General features: G+C 33.9%; 1 protein-coding gene across 1 annotated transcript in view; it reads left to right on the top strand.

Moving 5' to 3' along the window:
* The window catches only part of LOC107439258 (sodium- and chloride-dependent betaine transporter), a 65,017-nt gene that overhangs the window by 28,635 nt on the left and 19,118 nt on the right, over positions 1–17,264 (top strand). Inside the window, exons 2-7 of the mRNA XM_087160592.1 lie at positions 1,166–1,300; positions 5,906–6,224; positions 7,189–7,456; positions 8,216–8,319; positions 12,297–12,421; positions 15,071–15,183. Of these exons, the coding sequence (XP_087016718.1) occupies positions 1,166–1,300; positions 5,906–6,224; positions 7,189–7,456; positions 8,216–8,319; positions 12,297–12,421; positions 15,071–15,183 (1,064 nt within the window). The remainder of the gene's footprint in view (positions 1–1,165; positions 1,301–5,905; positions 6,225–7,188; positions 7,457–8,215; positions 8,320–12,296; positions 12,422–15,070; positions 15,184–17,264) is intronic.

Raw genomic sequence — 17,264 nt, 5'->3', positions numbered from 1 at the left:
TGAGGAAAAAAGAAATTTTTTTTTTTGAAAATGGTGGGAAAATGTATGGAATTTCATTCCGGTTTTTTGGTTTTCCGGTTTTCTGATTTCCGGATAACGGGTTCTGTACTGTATCTTATTTTCCTTTACGTAAATTTGATATTTTTTCACGGGCACACACGCGATCTCACTAAAACTGACGCATGCGCACTAGAAGTGTGCATGTGCAATTACTTCTAAATCTTACGTACGGGAGAGTACGGAAGCTAACGCAAATTTGCGAAATCTCCCTACTAACAATTGAAAAACTACTTTAACTCACTTGTTCATAGCGTCTATAATAAGTTATATCTGAAAGTACGATTCTTTTTTTTTTCTTTCAGAAAAGGAAGGAAAAGATAGTTCATGTGCTTAGATTAATAGTATCAATTATTTTAACAATTAATTTCGTCTGTAGTTATGGTTCAATTAATTCTAAAGTTGCATTGGTAATTGATTTAAGTAACTGTTCACCAGAGTGCAAATATGTGGTGCCACTTTTTACACATTGTACTCGGACCTTAATCAGTCAATTCCTAAACAAGTTAATTGTTTACAATTTAACTGAAACACAAATTTCAATGCAAATCTAAACAAATAACTACAATGATTCAAAATTTTTGATTTCTAAAAAGTGAATTGTTAATTAAAGTAACATAACCATTCAAAAAATTCGAAACTTGTAAAATCTTGAATTATGCCCTATCTCAATACTCAATCGCTGAAATTCTAAGTAAAAGAATGTAAACAGATTAAAAACAGGTATAAACTGGGATAGTATAAGAGCAAACTTAATGCAACTAGTTTTTTCGCTCGATTAGATTGACTACATAAGATTTTTTTTTCTTCAGATTTTTATAATAGTCTTTATAACAGTTTTAATCTTCATTCCACTGTTCAGTTTAAGCTAAGAAGTAACCATAATTTCTAAAATAAAATAACTTAATTGGAACGGGATCATTTTCATTAAAAATCTTTAAATTAGTTAATAAAGAAATACTTTTATGTAAATGAATTATGTTTAAAGATACTCTACAATACCACACTATCTTTAGTATAACATACCATCTTTACCATATCATTACCATATTTTACAATAATGCACCATTATTTTCTAATAAAAAAAATCATTGTAATGGTCTTACAGGTTCATTTGTATTGCCCTACCTTGTATTTATGGTTGTGTGTAGTGTCCCTCTACTGTGTATGGAACTGGCTGTAGGACAAGTCACGCAATCTGGACCGATCTCAGCCATTGGACAGCTCTGTCCTCTCATGAAAGGTAAATATATATTATTATATAAAACGCTAATACGTACGTATGTATGTATGTATCAATAAAACCAATGATATTTCTTTTCTCGCGCTGGCAACAGTTTTCATTTTTAATTGATTGGATTCGGCGCGCAAGAGCACGTAGTGGGCAATCAGATAACAATAACCAGAGTAAGCATTATCAGGTTGTTTAATTCAGATTCATGCACTAAAAACATGACAATATTTAATTTAAACTCAATTAGGAATTAATTGAAGTGAGAATGCTTTAAAAGGCCGCTGTTGAATTGATATTTTTCTACTGGGAGCTACCTAAACGTCTAAAAAACGTTTAAGTGTTTGTATTGAATGCATTGAATTTTTTTTATATTTCGCGTTTATTTATGCATTGAATTTTCACGCTTTAAAATGCAGAATATTAGTGAAGCCATATTTGATAATTTATTTTGCTAATATGTCTCTTATTTAGCTAATGTTTTGATTTTTTCTAATAATATCTAAATATTCAATCTAAATAGCTAATATACTTTTTTAAAAGCCAATAAGAACATTGGTAGAATTCTTCTACATAAGTACAATACTATGTCTTTGATGATAAAATACTATGTCTTTGATGATAATATAGTATGTCTTTGTGCTAGAACATTGTGTTCATTGGCGAGCGAGCGCAGCGAGCCATGGTTCACGGCGTGAACCACATAGGATTGCGTAGCAATTCTCGGGGGTTGGCGAGCGTAAGCGAGCAGGGGGCAGAGCCTCCTAGTATATATATAAAACATCATTATAGAGTCCCAAAATTTGGCGTTTAATCTATGCAGTGTTGCGAAAAGATTATGTCCTATCATATTATCTAGTACAATAAAAACGCTTTTACCGGAGATTTCCTTACTCGCAAACTATTAGTTGAAAGAATCTGGTCCCGTCGTAATCTACACCAGGGTATCTTAAACTTTTCGACACAGGGGCGGATTCAGAAATTTTTCCTGGGGGGTGTCATAGGACTCAGATTCCCCCCCCCCCCACAATTAATTTTTCTTATGAAAAAAAATTTCTTTAATATTTTGTTTTGAAAAAAAAGAAAAGAAAAGAAACTGAGATTTTTAATGCTAGTCTTCGCATTTATTTTTTTTCATAATGAACGATAGAACAATACATAAATAATTCAAGTATTCAAAATCTTTAAATAATAAATGTCCCGCGTTTTTTAGAAACTTCGGCAAATCTGTCAATGATTTTTTTCAACATCGAAATCAATTTCTCGATGAATGCTTAATAATGCGAGTCCGTATAATCGTTCTTGATTTGAATCGTTCTTGGCATGGTGCCAGATTTTAGTTACGAGTTTTGCAAGTTTCCCCTCTTCACCTTTATACAATCTTTGGTTAAACCTGTTGAAGCACGCTTCAACGTTATTAATGTTTACAATGAAACTATGACGAATTTCGTTTTAATCTTTTGGATTATGATTCTTGAAACAGTGAAGAACGTAATTAGATAGAAAAAAATCGATTTTTCCGACCTACTTAGGTGTATATGCTCCCTTAAATAATTTTTAAAATATTTTATTTCTTTTGCAAACTATTAAAAAAATTGAATTTTTTTTTCAAATCTAGAGGGGGGTCATGACCCCTATGACCCCCCCCCCCGCGTGCGCTGGATCCGCCACTGAGGGGACCTTCTAATGTAAACAACAATTTTGTGGGATCCTATGGATGGTTCGCCGTGTAAAGCTGAGCACAGATGGCGCTAGGAATTAAAATCCGTCGTAAAGACTTCTGGATTACTACTCCCGATTTGATTTTTACATCAAAGTTTGAAAAAGGGAGCCATCAAGTATAATTATACTTGTAGTGTTTACAATATAACGCATTTTTAAATTTAAATTTCAACGAAACAAACAACATACGAATTTGGAAGACACCGCAAGCATATTTATGCCCTACAAGAAGTAACCCAAAAAATAACTAACCGTGATATTTTACACAAATGTAGCCAAATAAGGGATAACACTCAAAACATGGCAAACCTTGCACTTTATTTATGTTGCGATATTAATTTTCCTAATTTTATTTAAGGCTCACGATCTTTTAGAATTTATAAATAACAGAAAGCTATTATGAATGGTAAAATTACGCGTAAATTAAAACACAAATCACAGTAGTAAAACTTCCTAGAATATTAAGCCTATTCACACATCGCCTCGTAAGCATAACGTAAGCGGAGGGATACACCGGAAGTTTTCTAAATTTCTTCCGGTTTTACAAAGCTTGTTATTGTTCACATTCAGTCAAGTCAACCATTCATTGCCATCGTGTAAATCCAACATACTGTTTGTCTAAGATAGGTACTCTGACCGCCACTAAGTCTGCGGCAATCTGGTGCTATGGAAGCAAGAAGAGGGCATTTTAGGGAGGGTAGCTACGATGAAGAGGTCTCCTTTTCTCTCGCCAAAACTAGTCCTTAAGAGGAACCCCGCACCCCTACTTGAAATAATCATACCTCGTTACCATAGTCACCGCCACAGCTCCAGACGAATGTCTGGCAGAGTACCTATCTTAGACAAACAGTACGTGTGAGTCAAATTCTTCTTCTCTCGTACTGTAATATACTAGTGCAGATTTAGGTCATTAACTTTAATTTTTAATTTTGAGACATAGAATAATGTTGAAACTTTACATAAGTAGAAATCTTACAAATACATTTAATTACTTGTGTAAATTCAAAATTAATTATAGTCTGAAAGTAGAGTGTTCAGTAGTAACCGCTTGGATGATTACTTCTGAAAAAAAAAACTTACTTTTAACAGCCTGAAATTAAGTATCAATAGGAAGGTTGTGCCTGTTTATTTTTAATTCCATATTATCAAATCTTGGCAAGATAGTGGACACCTCTGGACGAAACACCCTTTCAGTATTTTTTAGATTTGATCGACACTTATATCTTCTGGATGCTAAAGACGAAAATGCCAACACAAATAAGTCGTATTAATATCAATAAGTCGTATTAAGCCAAATAAGCCTCATACAAAGAAGTCGTAGAAAAAGGGTAAAAGGAAGCTTATGCAGTGCCAGAAATCGTTGGAAATTCTTTTATGACTCCTAGCCAGAAGTTTTCTGAGAACTTCGCATTAAAATTTATTTTTTAACTCCGAATCATTTGATAATTAGGCTAAAATTAGAATAAGTTAAAGAAAAATCAATATTGATAATATTTTTGGCGACCCCTTACTACGCGATCTTAACTGGGGAAATGACCTACGGTTTAAGAACGTGACCTACGGTTAAGAAACTCTGATCTACACAGTAAAGGTACACAGCTACACATTAAAGGTCTGATCTACACAGTAAATTACAACGGGGTTAAGAGGGTTAATTTTTCAAAAAATGAAGAAAAGATATTTCATTTTTCGATTATTTATCTTTTTAAGATTATTAAACCAAAATATTGAATTGATTTTCTTGAAAGTGAAAAAGTTACAACAAAATATGTCGAGTAGGCAGCACCATGTATAAACATGCGCGCTTTGTTGATTCGTAAATTTGCTCACACTTATCAAAAGATTTCAATAAATTATTATCGTTTTAACTATTTTACTGAAATGATTTGTTTCAATTATGTAAGAAAAATAAACGGTGCTTTCAATATAAATAAGGGAAATTGAAACTTAATTGGCTGTAATCATTTTAAATGAGGGTTGTAGTTTTGGGATTATTAGAAATAAATATGGGCCTAGCAGCCTAAGGCTCAAAATGAGTATGTCCACAGAATTTCGGCTACTACTTTAAAAACATATGATGCATCACCCGAGGGACAAGAAAAAGGTCAAGACTAGCACCCGAGACGGATAAAAGTAACATCTTACCTGGTATTGATGCTTTATAGTTATTTACAAAATTTTATATAGATTATTGATCACAAAACTGTAACGCAATTTACTCTAAACTATGTTTCTCTTACTTGCTGTATCTAGTACAATTTAACTAACTAGTTTTTGTTAACTACTACATTTTTCAATCGATTTACTTCAAATTTTGGCACAATGTTTGCAATAAATATTTTCTTTTTTTTGTTTGCACGTGGGGATTTTTCAATTGGATTGACTGATTTTGAGTAATGCACAAAAATGTAACTTATTTCATGACATTTTTTTAAATTTCGTTTTTTAAAACACCGCCCTTTTGTGAAGAGAAAAATTAAGCTTTAATAATCCTACGTGCAACGAAAACTACATTCATGCATGTTCAATTATCAAAACGGAATGAAATTTGGAGGATTATTTTTTCAAAGTTATGGATAATTTTAAAATAAACTATAAACATCGTATTATATAAGAGGTAATTTTTTAAATGTTTGTGTTTGTAACGTGATTAAATGATGAATGTAAAGATAAAAAAAAAATGAAAATGAACTTTAAAAGTTAATTTTTTCTCAATCGTCGCAAAATTCATTAGAAAGAATCCTCCATATTTACAGACTTCCACTCTGTTGCTCCCGTTTAAACGAGTCCCCATTTTAAAATCACACGAGGAGCGAAATTTCGAGCTATGGTGTATAAACATTTGTGGGGACTTTTTTCATTCTTCAGAATGACGTAATGATTTTAAATTTTCAGGCGTTGGCGTTGCAAGCATGATGCTGTCATTCTGGCTGACAGCTTACTATAGTGTTCTCACTGCTTGGACAATGTTTTACGTCTTCAATTCATTCTATTCTCCTCCTCGGTGGACACGATGCACCAATATGTGGAACACAGAAGAATGTCTGGATCCCCCATCCCCTGCTGAAGATGTAACGAGTGCGACTCTTGAAATGACCACCATACAGCCTTTCTTGAACATGTCTGGACTTGCATCAGATAGTAACGACACTCAGGCTGATGTTGTGTATGACAGGACAGTAAACTTCACACATCCAGCTGTCGAGTTCTTTAAGTAAGTCATTGGAATTTTTTTGAAAAATAAGTTAATAAAATCAAATATTTTGTTGAACAAATAAACCGTTAACCAAATAAACAGGGTTTATATGATCCTTAAAAAATTAAAAAGTTTTTGTTGCTGTCGAAGGCGATTAGGGCACTGGGGTTGCGGTTGTTCTTGTTTTCCAGGGGCGCCATCTATGGCCAAGAATTCGACTTATGTCCCACCCATACGTCACCCCTGTTTTTAGACACCTCCAAGAAGTTTACAATACCCATGTTTACAATAATTGTCAAAATGGGCGATAAAATTCTAAATATTGCAATTCATTCATATTATTTATTTGTGGTTTCCAATAGCTTGCTTTCAAAAAGCAACGCAGTGGAGCGATGAAACCGGAAGTTTATGACGCTTCTTCCGGTTTTTTGAACTTCTGTTTTGTTTACACTTGTTTAACCATAATATAATCGGTTTTATAATTTAGAAAATCACAGTAGCTATAAAGAGTATTGTTTTAGAAGTAATTGAAAAGTAAGTGTTGTTATTATCATATTATCTATCATAAGCTTTATAGGATGGGGATCATCTGCTATAAACGTCATTATCTATATCGTCATAATATCGATATGGTAATATAACGATTGGAAATGTTATAAGAAATTTTTTCCCCTTAACAAAATTGTCGTTTATCCAAGAAAAAATTTACGTATACAATATAATAAAAAAAATTGCATATTTCCGACAAATAAGTTCTTAAAATGTCTCGAATTTTACTTTTAAAAAAAATACTATCTTGACAGATGGAATATTGAATTTTGGAATTTTGAATATTTTTAAAATTATTTGCTATAATGCTTCCTTTTGTTGTTAAACACGATATTATATCGTGAAAAGTATTTACGTTTGGGATATAAAATTGGAGAACATTTAGCTTTGCTTCGTTACAGAGTGAAAAAAAAAAGATGTCTATTTTTTTCAGCGAAAAAATCTTAGAGAGGAGTGAAAGCATCGGAGAATCAGGAGAGCTTCGATTCGAAATTGTCGCTGCCGTTCTGTTCGTCTGGATCATGACTTACTTCGCTCTTCGAAAAACCGACTTCTTCAGAGGGAACGCCATCTACATCATCACCGTCCTCTCTCATCTCCTGCTCTTGAGCATCTTTCTAAGAACTCTCAGTTTGGAGGGAGCAAAACTAGGGCTCTATCATCTCTTTCAACCAGAATGGAATAAGATGTTTTCTCCCAGGGTAATTATCTATTGATTCATTTATGAACTGTATGTGTTACGGTAAAATCTGATCATCATTAATAATAACCGGTGATTATTAATAATGCATTGATTGTTTGATTTTTTAGTAACCCCCAAAGCAAGACCGTTCCTCGATATAAATGTTGTGACTAACTTCTAGGGGAGTTAGGGAACTTCAACAGGTTAAAAATTGTGTATGAACTCATGCCCGGAAGTGGTTCTTACAACGCTAGGGGAACGTCTCTATTATGAACTGTTTCTTTCGTGATCCTAGAGGAGTGTGAGGACATATCCGGGCATAGGTTTCTATTAAATTCAAATGTTGATAATGTGCCCTAACTCCTCCAGAAATGTGTCTCCACATTTATGCGACTCCTTGCTATTTATAAAATTTTTAAACTTGCTCAAAAATATGGGCCCAATAGTTAAGGCAAGAAAGTGGTTGATCGTTCTAGTCTCTTAATGCTTATTTCATTTCAACATATTTTGCCACATCTCTGGAATTGTTGGAAATAATAAAATAATTTTTCCTTAAAGTCGTAAAATTCATTGATCCAAGGATAATTCTGTGTCAAAAATAAATTTTTATGAGTGTTTTATTACTTTAATTATTTATTTTAATAAAGGTTTGAAAATGTATAGAAATTTTGCGCAATTTTTTTTATCTGTATAAAATACGGGGAATAAAAAATATATTATCAAATGAGTTTTTAGCAGTTTTTATTATTCGGTTTAATTTAGGTGTTTTTATTTCCAGGTTTTGATGTATGCTTTGGCTCAGTCATTCCACTCTCTTGGCGTCATTTTAGGCCCCAGCATCTTAATGGGATCATGTCATAAGCAGCACAACAATCTTTTAAGGTGTTAGTTCACATTATTTACTCACATTTTATTAATTTATTCAAAAATTACTCGTAAGTTGTATTTTATTCATGCAGTTGGCTTATTATTTAAGGCTATTTTGTGAAGCCTCCGTCGTAATATGAAAGGATACTTTTATGCGAATAACATGTTATTTTCATAACTGCTGTGACTTTGCAACTGTTACGCATGACCGTTAGGTCGAGTTTAGCCCATCTAAAGCCAGCGCTGTCTACTCTTATTTTGAAAATTTTGCAAAACATCAACGTGGAGAATAGCATTGGTTTTGTGAAAATAAAAAGCGTCTGTGGTCAAATTTTTTAATATTTAAAAATTTACTCCAATGCCGCATTACCTGGACTTATAAAATTTGCGAAAACTGAGAATAAGACAGTGATTTTAATAATTTTCATCTAGGTGTAAAAATGTCGCCAAACTGGCGATTTTTTAAAAAAGTTAAGTAATTTTTAAAATATTTATGTTATTTGTCTGTGCTGAAGACCAGATAATTCTTCAAGGCAAGATTATCTGCATAGTTTTAAATTATCACATTGCTTCAAGTGTAAGGTACTTAAACTGTGGCTTTTTTTTAATTTTCCTCGGCGACAGAGCTTCAGAAAACTGAGTTGACGACTTTAAAAGGTATCGAAAAAAATCACTCTGTCTGAGAACGGTACAACACCGGAAAACACATCGTGGCGAATTCTCTACAATCGCAGCAGTTGCAATACTTCACCTGCTAAAAATTTTCAATCAAAATTTGTTGTGTCGGAAAGTGTTACGGTGATAAAATCAAAGTTAAATTTTCTTATTTTGCGTTGCTCACTTCTCTTATTTCTTTAAGAAGTTAGAAGAACAGCTTAGAACAGGGTATTGTCGATAAGTCCCGCAATAAGGCTGTTGCAGAATTCAGACTTGCGGTGGGCCATGATTGCCAGGCGAACCACCTCTGACGCATCGGCATTCTCGCTGACCCAAATTGCCCGTTATGCTCGAATAATGAACTTACGGACAGGAACCATCTATTGAGATGCTCGGCTCTGAGTGGGGACTCTGAGGTGAGGCGCTACTGGAGTGGCCGACATCTGTTAATGAGAAAGTGAATTTTTTCTCTTACTTGTTGTTCACCTTTTTGTAAGAGTTTGTCATTTTCTTTTGCCATTAGAAATAAAAATGTAAAAAAAATTCTTATTTTAACCACCATTTTAGTTGTTAATATTCACAATGAGTTTATCCCAATAAGCAACAGATTATTATTAGGTGAAAACATATTTTCTGCAAAAAATAGTGGTCTTATTATCCTCTGTTCTATTAACACATACTGTTGGAAAGAATTTGGTCTCGCGGTGGCACGGAATCGATAGAGAACGGCTAATCTTTATTTTACCGTAAATGCAGTTTTGAATTATATCTGGGTTGACACTATCGGGAAAAGTTTTTTAAATAGTAGTGAAGAGCCGTGATTTCTCAGGGAATAGAACGTTCGCCTTCCAATGAGGTGAACCAGGATCGAATCTCGGCCGATACGAATTCCGCACCCAGCTCGCACCGACCACAGTGCTGCCGTTAAATATCCTCAGTAGTAGACGAAATATGGGTTAGAGTCTCCTTACCGTCTGGCTAACCGTGGAAGGCTTTCGAGGTTTTCCTTGCCATGCAACGTAAATGCAGATTAGTTCAATCAAAAATTCCTCCACGAAACTAAATTTCTCCCAAAAGTTGATCCAGGAGTTCCTTTGTCATCTGGATTGGAGTCAAAATGATAAGGCCATGGAGTTGAACATTAGTAGTCTTTTTTGTTTTAAAGCAGGAGTCTGTCCAGACATTTTGTGAAGGGTCCGTTTTTCGTGAAATTGTGTAAAAATTACTCACATTCTTTCAACCAGGGTCCGCTTTCATGAATTTGTGCAAATAGGGTCCGTTATTGCAAAAAAATACTTTTTCAAGGAGTTTTCAAATTGTAAAGACATACAAGATCATGCTCAACACTGTAAAATTATAATAAAAAAAATTAAATTTTAAAAAATAAACAACAACTGCTGCTTCTAAATTAGAGATGCAACATACAAATATTTGGTATTTAGCCTATATTGCTGAACGCAGAATATTAATTTCGGACGAATAATGGAAGAATCGTCTCCCGAAGACAAAACTTAATTCGTTTACATCCATCTTTCTTTTTTACTGCCCTGGAAAGGGTTTATTCGATTAACAAAATAATAATGAAGATAAACAAATTTGTGAAGGATACGATTAAAAGAAAAATCATTTTGTGAAGGGTCCGTTTTTAAGTTAAAATATTTTGTGAAGGGTCCGTTTTTATGAAAAGATATTTTGTGAAGGGTCCGTTAACGGACCCAAATTTCTTCTAAACAGACCCCTGTAAAGAAAGAAAAAAATTCCTGGAATTTGATACCTTTAGTACTGTTGTGCCAGCCGTAATTATATTCTGAGTTACAAACATCCTATATTTTCCATGTGAAATTGTTTCCTTTTATTAACTTTGCACCCCTACTGAAGATGCGACATCAATATCTCTTCTGATTGTTACTGTTTATTTTCTTTGTAATGTTTGTTTGCATTTAGTTTATTTCTAAGTAGCACTGTTTTCGGGATTTCATATTTAATATTCTACCTATTTGTTAAAAGTCTAATTTGAAAAATTTGAATATGTTTGCTTATGTAATTGAACTGTTACGCTCACTTCGAACTTTCGGAGTGCCCCCGGATGCCCCCTTACGGGGGCGGGACGGGCTTAAGCTTGTTATTAGTAGTCATAAACTCAAAAAATTTGGATTTTTTTTCCAACTTCTTTTTTCGGATTTTATATTTCAGTACAAATATTGTAACAATTTGTATCAAAATATAAAATCCCCGATATCCCGATATTCTAACAATTTTTTAGTCACTATTTAACTGTTTTTTATAATTAAAAGACACTAAAATGTATTTGTGCTTGCAATTAGAACGCCAGAAAAAAAGTTTATAAAAGGAACACCGATTTTCCATCTGTGTCAAACGGTCCATAGAAAACTTAATTTTAAGCATTTTTTCTGTAAATTTGTGAAAACGCAGCTATACCAAGTTTCTCTGCTCTGAGAGAAGCTTTTAAAGTTACAATTAGTTTTTTTTTTCAATATAAATATAAACAACAACAATCTCGGATTATTCTGAGTGGCGATATTTTCAAACAGATTAATTTTATTTTTAGTAAAAGAAGTAAATTATATGATTTCTGAACTCAAATCTGCTGTATTTTATACGATATTAGTGATATATTAAGTAATTCTGATGAGTTTGAAGTGAAAATTTGTTTCAGTTATTTAGTAATGTAGTGTTAAAAATGGTGACATGGTAGCTAGATGTAGAAAGAACTCGCTTCTTTTGGCAGTTCTGATTCGACCTCTTTTTACTTGTTTATTACTGCTTGTTTTTGGTGCAAGTCGTGCATCATCATATGTTTGTGTTAGCATGTTGTTGTTCGAGCAGCGAGATTAAGTTCATATTACAAATTATCGTTTGAATTACGAAGTTGGTCGTATATTGTTAACAAGGAAAGAAATGTTTTATGACGATTCTTTTTTTCAAATGACAATTCTTACCTCTTGAAACAACGATTCTTCTTTTAAACACAAATAATAAATCAGGTTACAAATACATACAAGAAATGCTACTTAAGAGAGTCTATAAACACAATGATCACGTCGTGAGCCAAATATCTTCAAAACACACCAAAAACAGTAACTGGCTGTCAAAAGCTTGCAGAGCTCCCCATGGTAGTAACCTCCCTCCATTGGCGAAAGTGAACAAAATTCTTTGTAAAATCTTTTAATGAAAAGCGAAGCAGTTGGTATTCTTCAAAATTTAGTTCGCCCTTTTTTTGGATCTTGTTAACACTAAATGCGTAGTATGTATAATATTCTTTGCATTTTATGTAGATTAAATCAGCTGTTACATTTTTATCTGTTTTGTTATAGGGATACTGTAGTAGTAGCGGCTGTAACTCTTTCAACAGTACTGTTGGTCGGCTGTGTCACTTTCGCTACGATTGGACATCTATCTACGAAATTGAACAAACCTTTTTGGACAGTCTTAAGTGATGGTAATATAACTTCATATAAGTTAATCTTACGTCATAATCAAATTTTTATGATTTAGTAGATGATTGAATTTTGAAATTTTGTAACAAAAATTTCTAAATATATAAATAAAGATGGTTCGTTAGTCTTCCAGTTCGACGTTGGTCCAATGGGTCTGGGTGTGTCGTCTCGCAATGCTGCATCGCCAGGTTGCTGGCTGGCGAGCCCTGTGGATCTGGATATGAGCTTTCGCTAGCTCACAAGCCTCTTTCCTCCATCGATTCAAGTGTGGTGTCATGATCGTGTATACCTGGGACTTGCGGTTAGGGTCGCTTAAAACAAAATCAAGAAAGGGATACTTGCAAGTGACGTAGTGTGTGTATCTCGATCCTGATGGGTTGTTGAAAAGCGTCATTTGTTTACGTTAGCAACTGTTCTTTCCATTCTCTTTCGAGTAAGCTAAGCCTGTCAAATACCAAATCTCCTAAGTAACGCAGTCTATATTCTTTCACAGAGATTTTGATTCTACCACTATATTTTTACACAAAGACAGACACGAAGCCATGTACAACATAAACAAACTTACAATGCATTGAAGTTGCCAGTTACACACAAAAAAGTATATAATGTTTACAGTAGAATACATGAACAAATAATAAATCTGAATTAAGTAAAAGAAGAAGACGTGGGAGAATTATATTTCAACTCATTCGATGTGCTACACGGCTTTGCATTTAATGAACTTAACGTTAATTAACATTTTAAGTTGTGTAGAGAAACTTAGCTCAACTTTAAACTCCATATTGCTGATAAAGTTTAGTTGGTGCTGACGTTAAAGGTCACATGCGTGGGTATTGGCTGTTTCCTTCTCCTTGGAATGCAAGTACCCTATTTTAGAGCTGTAAGTTTTTAGACTGATTATAAATCGTTAATAAATTCATCAAAAATTCTCAAAACGAAAAGTGTTTTAGCTAACTACTTATCACTTTAAATATGAATGCCGAAGAAGTTCGATTATCGGAAATAATTTGGTCCGGATCTGTTTCGAAACATTTAGATTTGGAATGTAATTTCGTTTTTTTTTCCTCAGAAAAACTTTGAAAGCTGAAAAAATAATTTTAAAAATAGTGATGATTTCTACCAAATTTAATTGCAGTAGAATAAAATTATAAAAAGAAAAGTCAAATTGGTTTGAAGATATCATATTTCAGAATTCACTCGTACTAGTGCTATAGTTACAGCTGTACGCATCCACCCAACCTCTCAACCATAGCCAAGCCTCTAGCCCCGTTTTTAGGGCTCTATCTATTTAGGACCATAGTAGGAACGCCACTTAATTTTTATCCTAGTCAGATGACGTGGACAGCGCTTGAACTGATGTTCCTCTCATCAAACTTCTCATAATGGACTAGAGGACGTTCAGTTCTGATAGATTCAAAATGCATTTTTCTGAGTATACACGCCGGTTGTTTTGTCGGTTGCAAGTATTAACCTATTATACAGGGTGCAAAAAAAATGAATAAATATTTTTAAAACAAAAATCAGATTCTTACGTATTGAGTCTCAATCCTAACGGTTTGAATACTTTACCCTAAATATGCTAAATTGTTGGTGCAGGAAGTATTTTAAGTTTCGAAAAAGAAAACTAGATAGAAAATATATAGAATAGAAATAATGTACAAAAACATACTTTCTTTTGAAAAAACTTTTTTCGACGAATTTGAATTCTTCTTCTCCGAAATATGGAACACTGGAAAATATTGTCTAAAAAGTTTACGTTGAAGAGGGGCGGAAAGTTTCGGTCCCTTAATTTCAACTCTTTTGTTATTTCATATTCTGTTTCTCAATTTTTAATGCTTTTGTGTCTGATTTCGTTTTTTAAAATGTTGCCTCCACTAATTAATTGTCTCGTGATGGACTGACCGAAAGAAATGGTTCCCAGTAGAACATCGAAGTCAAGCCTCACTGGCTGCGGTCCTCGTTAAACTGTTCTACCGTAAAGTGCTCGACTTCGAGGGCAGGTCTTCGGGCAACCAAAACAGGAAAGCCATCCCCTCTGCGGAGGATCAAAATTGCGGTGGCATGTCTTCGGATCATAATCAGGAATGTTTCTCTGACAGTTGCCAATAGCCCATTGTGCAACTGAAGTGCAACGTAAATAAAGTACCTTCCTACCTCATTATTCAATTAGCATATTTAACGTTAGGTATTCGAACTTCAGTCCAAGTATGTGAAAAGCCTTAGATCAAAAGTTATTAAGCCATGTCTTTTTGGGTATACTGCATTTTTACATATCAATGTTTAATGTAGGTATTTTATTTACGTCATACAAGAGCCTGCACAATGGGTTATTGACGACGGTCTGGGAAACATCCCTGATTACGATCCGAAGACATGCCACCGCAATTTTGATTCTCTGCAGAGAGGATGGCTTCCCTGCTTTGGTTGCCCGAAGACCTGCTCTCGAAGTCGAGCACTTTACGGTAGAAAGGACCGGACCCTCGGTCCCTACGTAGGCTGATCAAAGTCATTACCCACCCGCACACTGACCGCAGCCAGTGATGCTGACTTCGTTGTTCTACTGGGAGCCATGTCTTTAAGATCAGTCCACTGCAGGACACATAAATGTTTAAAAATTAGTTGAAATGAGTTGTTCTCTTTTTTTTTTCTAGATCCGGGCAACGTGTATGTGATTTATTCTATTGTGATAGGTACAATGCCTCTCCCATCCTGTTGGGGTGTTTTATTCTTTCTCGCTTTTCTCTTCTTTGGATTGGATTCTGAGGTAAGAAACAATTACAGAAGAATTCGAAAATTAATAGTGGTAATATTTGTTTTGTTTTTATTGGGAAGACAGATACTTTAGCTAAAGAATATAGATAGGGGAAGAATGCTAGCTTCCATAGCCATAATGTAAACCAGTCCTCCAAGGTTTAGTGTGATCCCTGTGTATACAGAAAAAACAACATTTAGGGCACGGAGCAGAAGTTCTTGAAATTGGTTTCTACCCTCCTCTCCCCCCAACCAGTACTGGGGAGAAGAGGAAAAGTTTTCTCTTTTTTATTTAATAGTTTTGTTCTGCATTTTACACTTTTGATAAACGGTACTGTTAATAAAGATATTCCTTTGAGAATACATTAATTTCATGTTGATTAAATCTGCTAAACACATTTTGACAAAGAAGGAAAGAATAAAATGGTGGTGCGAGTTATAGCGTCCCAATCATACAATTAGAGTTATCAAACAACCGGTTCACAGGTGACGTACAGTTTGTCTAAAATAAGAACTCCCCCAGACATTCGTTTGGATCTGTGGCGGTGACTATGGTAACGAGGCATGATTATTTAAAGTAGGGGTGCGGGATGTTTCGACTCGGGTTGGCGAGAAAAAGGCAATCTCTTTCTTCGGTCTATTGTGTTAGTCCTAGCTACCCTTCCTAAAATGGGCCATTCTTGTTTCCATAGCACCAAACGGCCTCAGACTTTGTAGCGGGAGGAGTTCATAGCTTAGACAAACTATACCTCCTGACAGTCACTTTGCTTCTTGTGCTCTGGTTCTTAGTACATATGATGCTCTGTTAAATCTGAGTATGCTGCTCACCCTATAAGTTGTTTGTCTGGGATAGCATACCGAACCGAGCAGTTCCTATTGTTAGTTGCGTATTCTAAGAGCGGGATTTTTTCTCCTTTCTACATTCTTTGGTAAAGTGATACACATAACTAACAATTCAGGGGGGCAGGTTTTTTATTCTTTTATTTTCTGTTGGATTAGATTTTTGCACTTGTTCGCGTCACCGATTTTAAATTTGCTTTCGATTTCTATCTATAATCTATTATTTAATGCAATTTAATAATATATTCTTAAACAGGATTTTTTCAAGCTCACTCGAGTGAATATTAACAGTGTCCCAACTTCTCTGCTACGTAGAAAGTGGTAGGAAGAAGGAGATAATACATTTTAGTTTATATGATGTTTTAAGTTCATATGTTCTTTTTCCTTCAGTGTTATTTTCAAAAGAACTGACAAGTGCATGCATATAAATATAAATTTATACGTTTATTTATATACTTGTACATTCAGAAAAAAAACTAAAATACACCATTTTGAGATAACTCTGCAGGTTTCAGAACAAAACTAATTTTAGATTTGAAATCCTCACTACACAATTAGGTAAGATCAAGTACTTACATAAATGCAACAAAAAATTTGTTCCCAAGCTAGAATGATATGTATAATGTCAGATTTCAGAAAATCAGTTTCAATAAAACTTGTCAAGACTTTTTTTAAATAATAAGTGGTAATTGGCATGTTAGAAGAATTATTTATTAGAAGAATTATAAGGAAGTTTCTTTAAATCAGTAGCTAACGAAAATCTAGCTTTTTTTCCTTATACATCTTAGGCTGTATCCAATTAACCGGCTAACGCCCAGCTTCATATATTTAGGACAGTTCCTTTTTTCAAAGACATTCATTGTGGTGGGAAACTTTTTTCAGCATTTTCATTTATCTGGGTGAATTGAAAGATTCTCAGATACCACAATGATTTAGTTATTTCTGATTAGATCTAGAATTATAAGGAGCAAGTATTTTTTGATCTATCAATGACTTTTTGGTTGCCCTAACAGTAGAAAAACCAATTAATTTCGGTAATATATTATACCACTTTTTCCATAAAACCATCTTTTGTATCATTTCAATATATAAATTCGAGGCAAAACAGGTTAAGCCTGTATAAAATTTAGCATGCCTAAGAATTAGCTACGTAATTTACTGTAATTTAGCTACGGCGAAAAGTGCTATTATACAAAAAAAAAAAGCAGTAAAATACCAAAATATTAAAATCAATTGGTAATTTTCTTATATTGG

The sequence above is a fragment of the Parasteatoda tepidariorum genome, chromosome 4 (assembly GCF_982258835.1).
Source record: "Parasteatoda tepidariorum strain Cologne lab strain chromosome 4, Ptep-v5.0, whole genome shotgun sequence".
NCBI lineage: Eukaryota > Metazoa > Arthropoda > Arachnida > Araneae > Theridiidae > Parasteatoda > Parasteatoda tepidariorum.
Note: the sequence above shows the minus strand (reverse complement) of the source record. Positions and strands in the feature narration are given on the sequence as shown.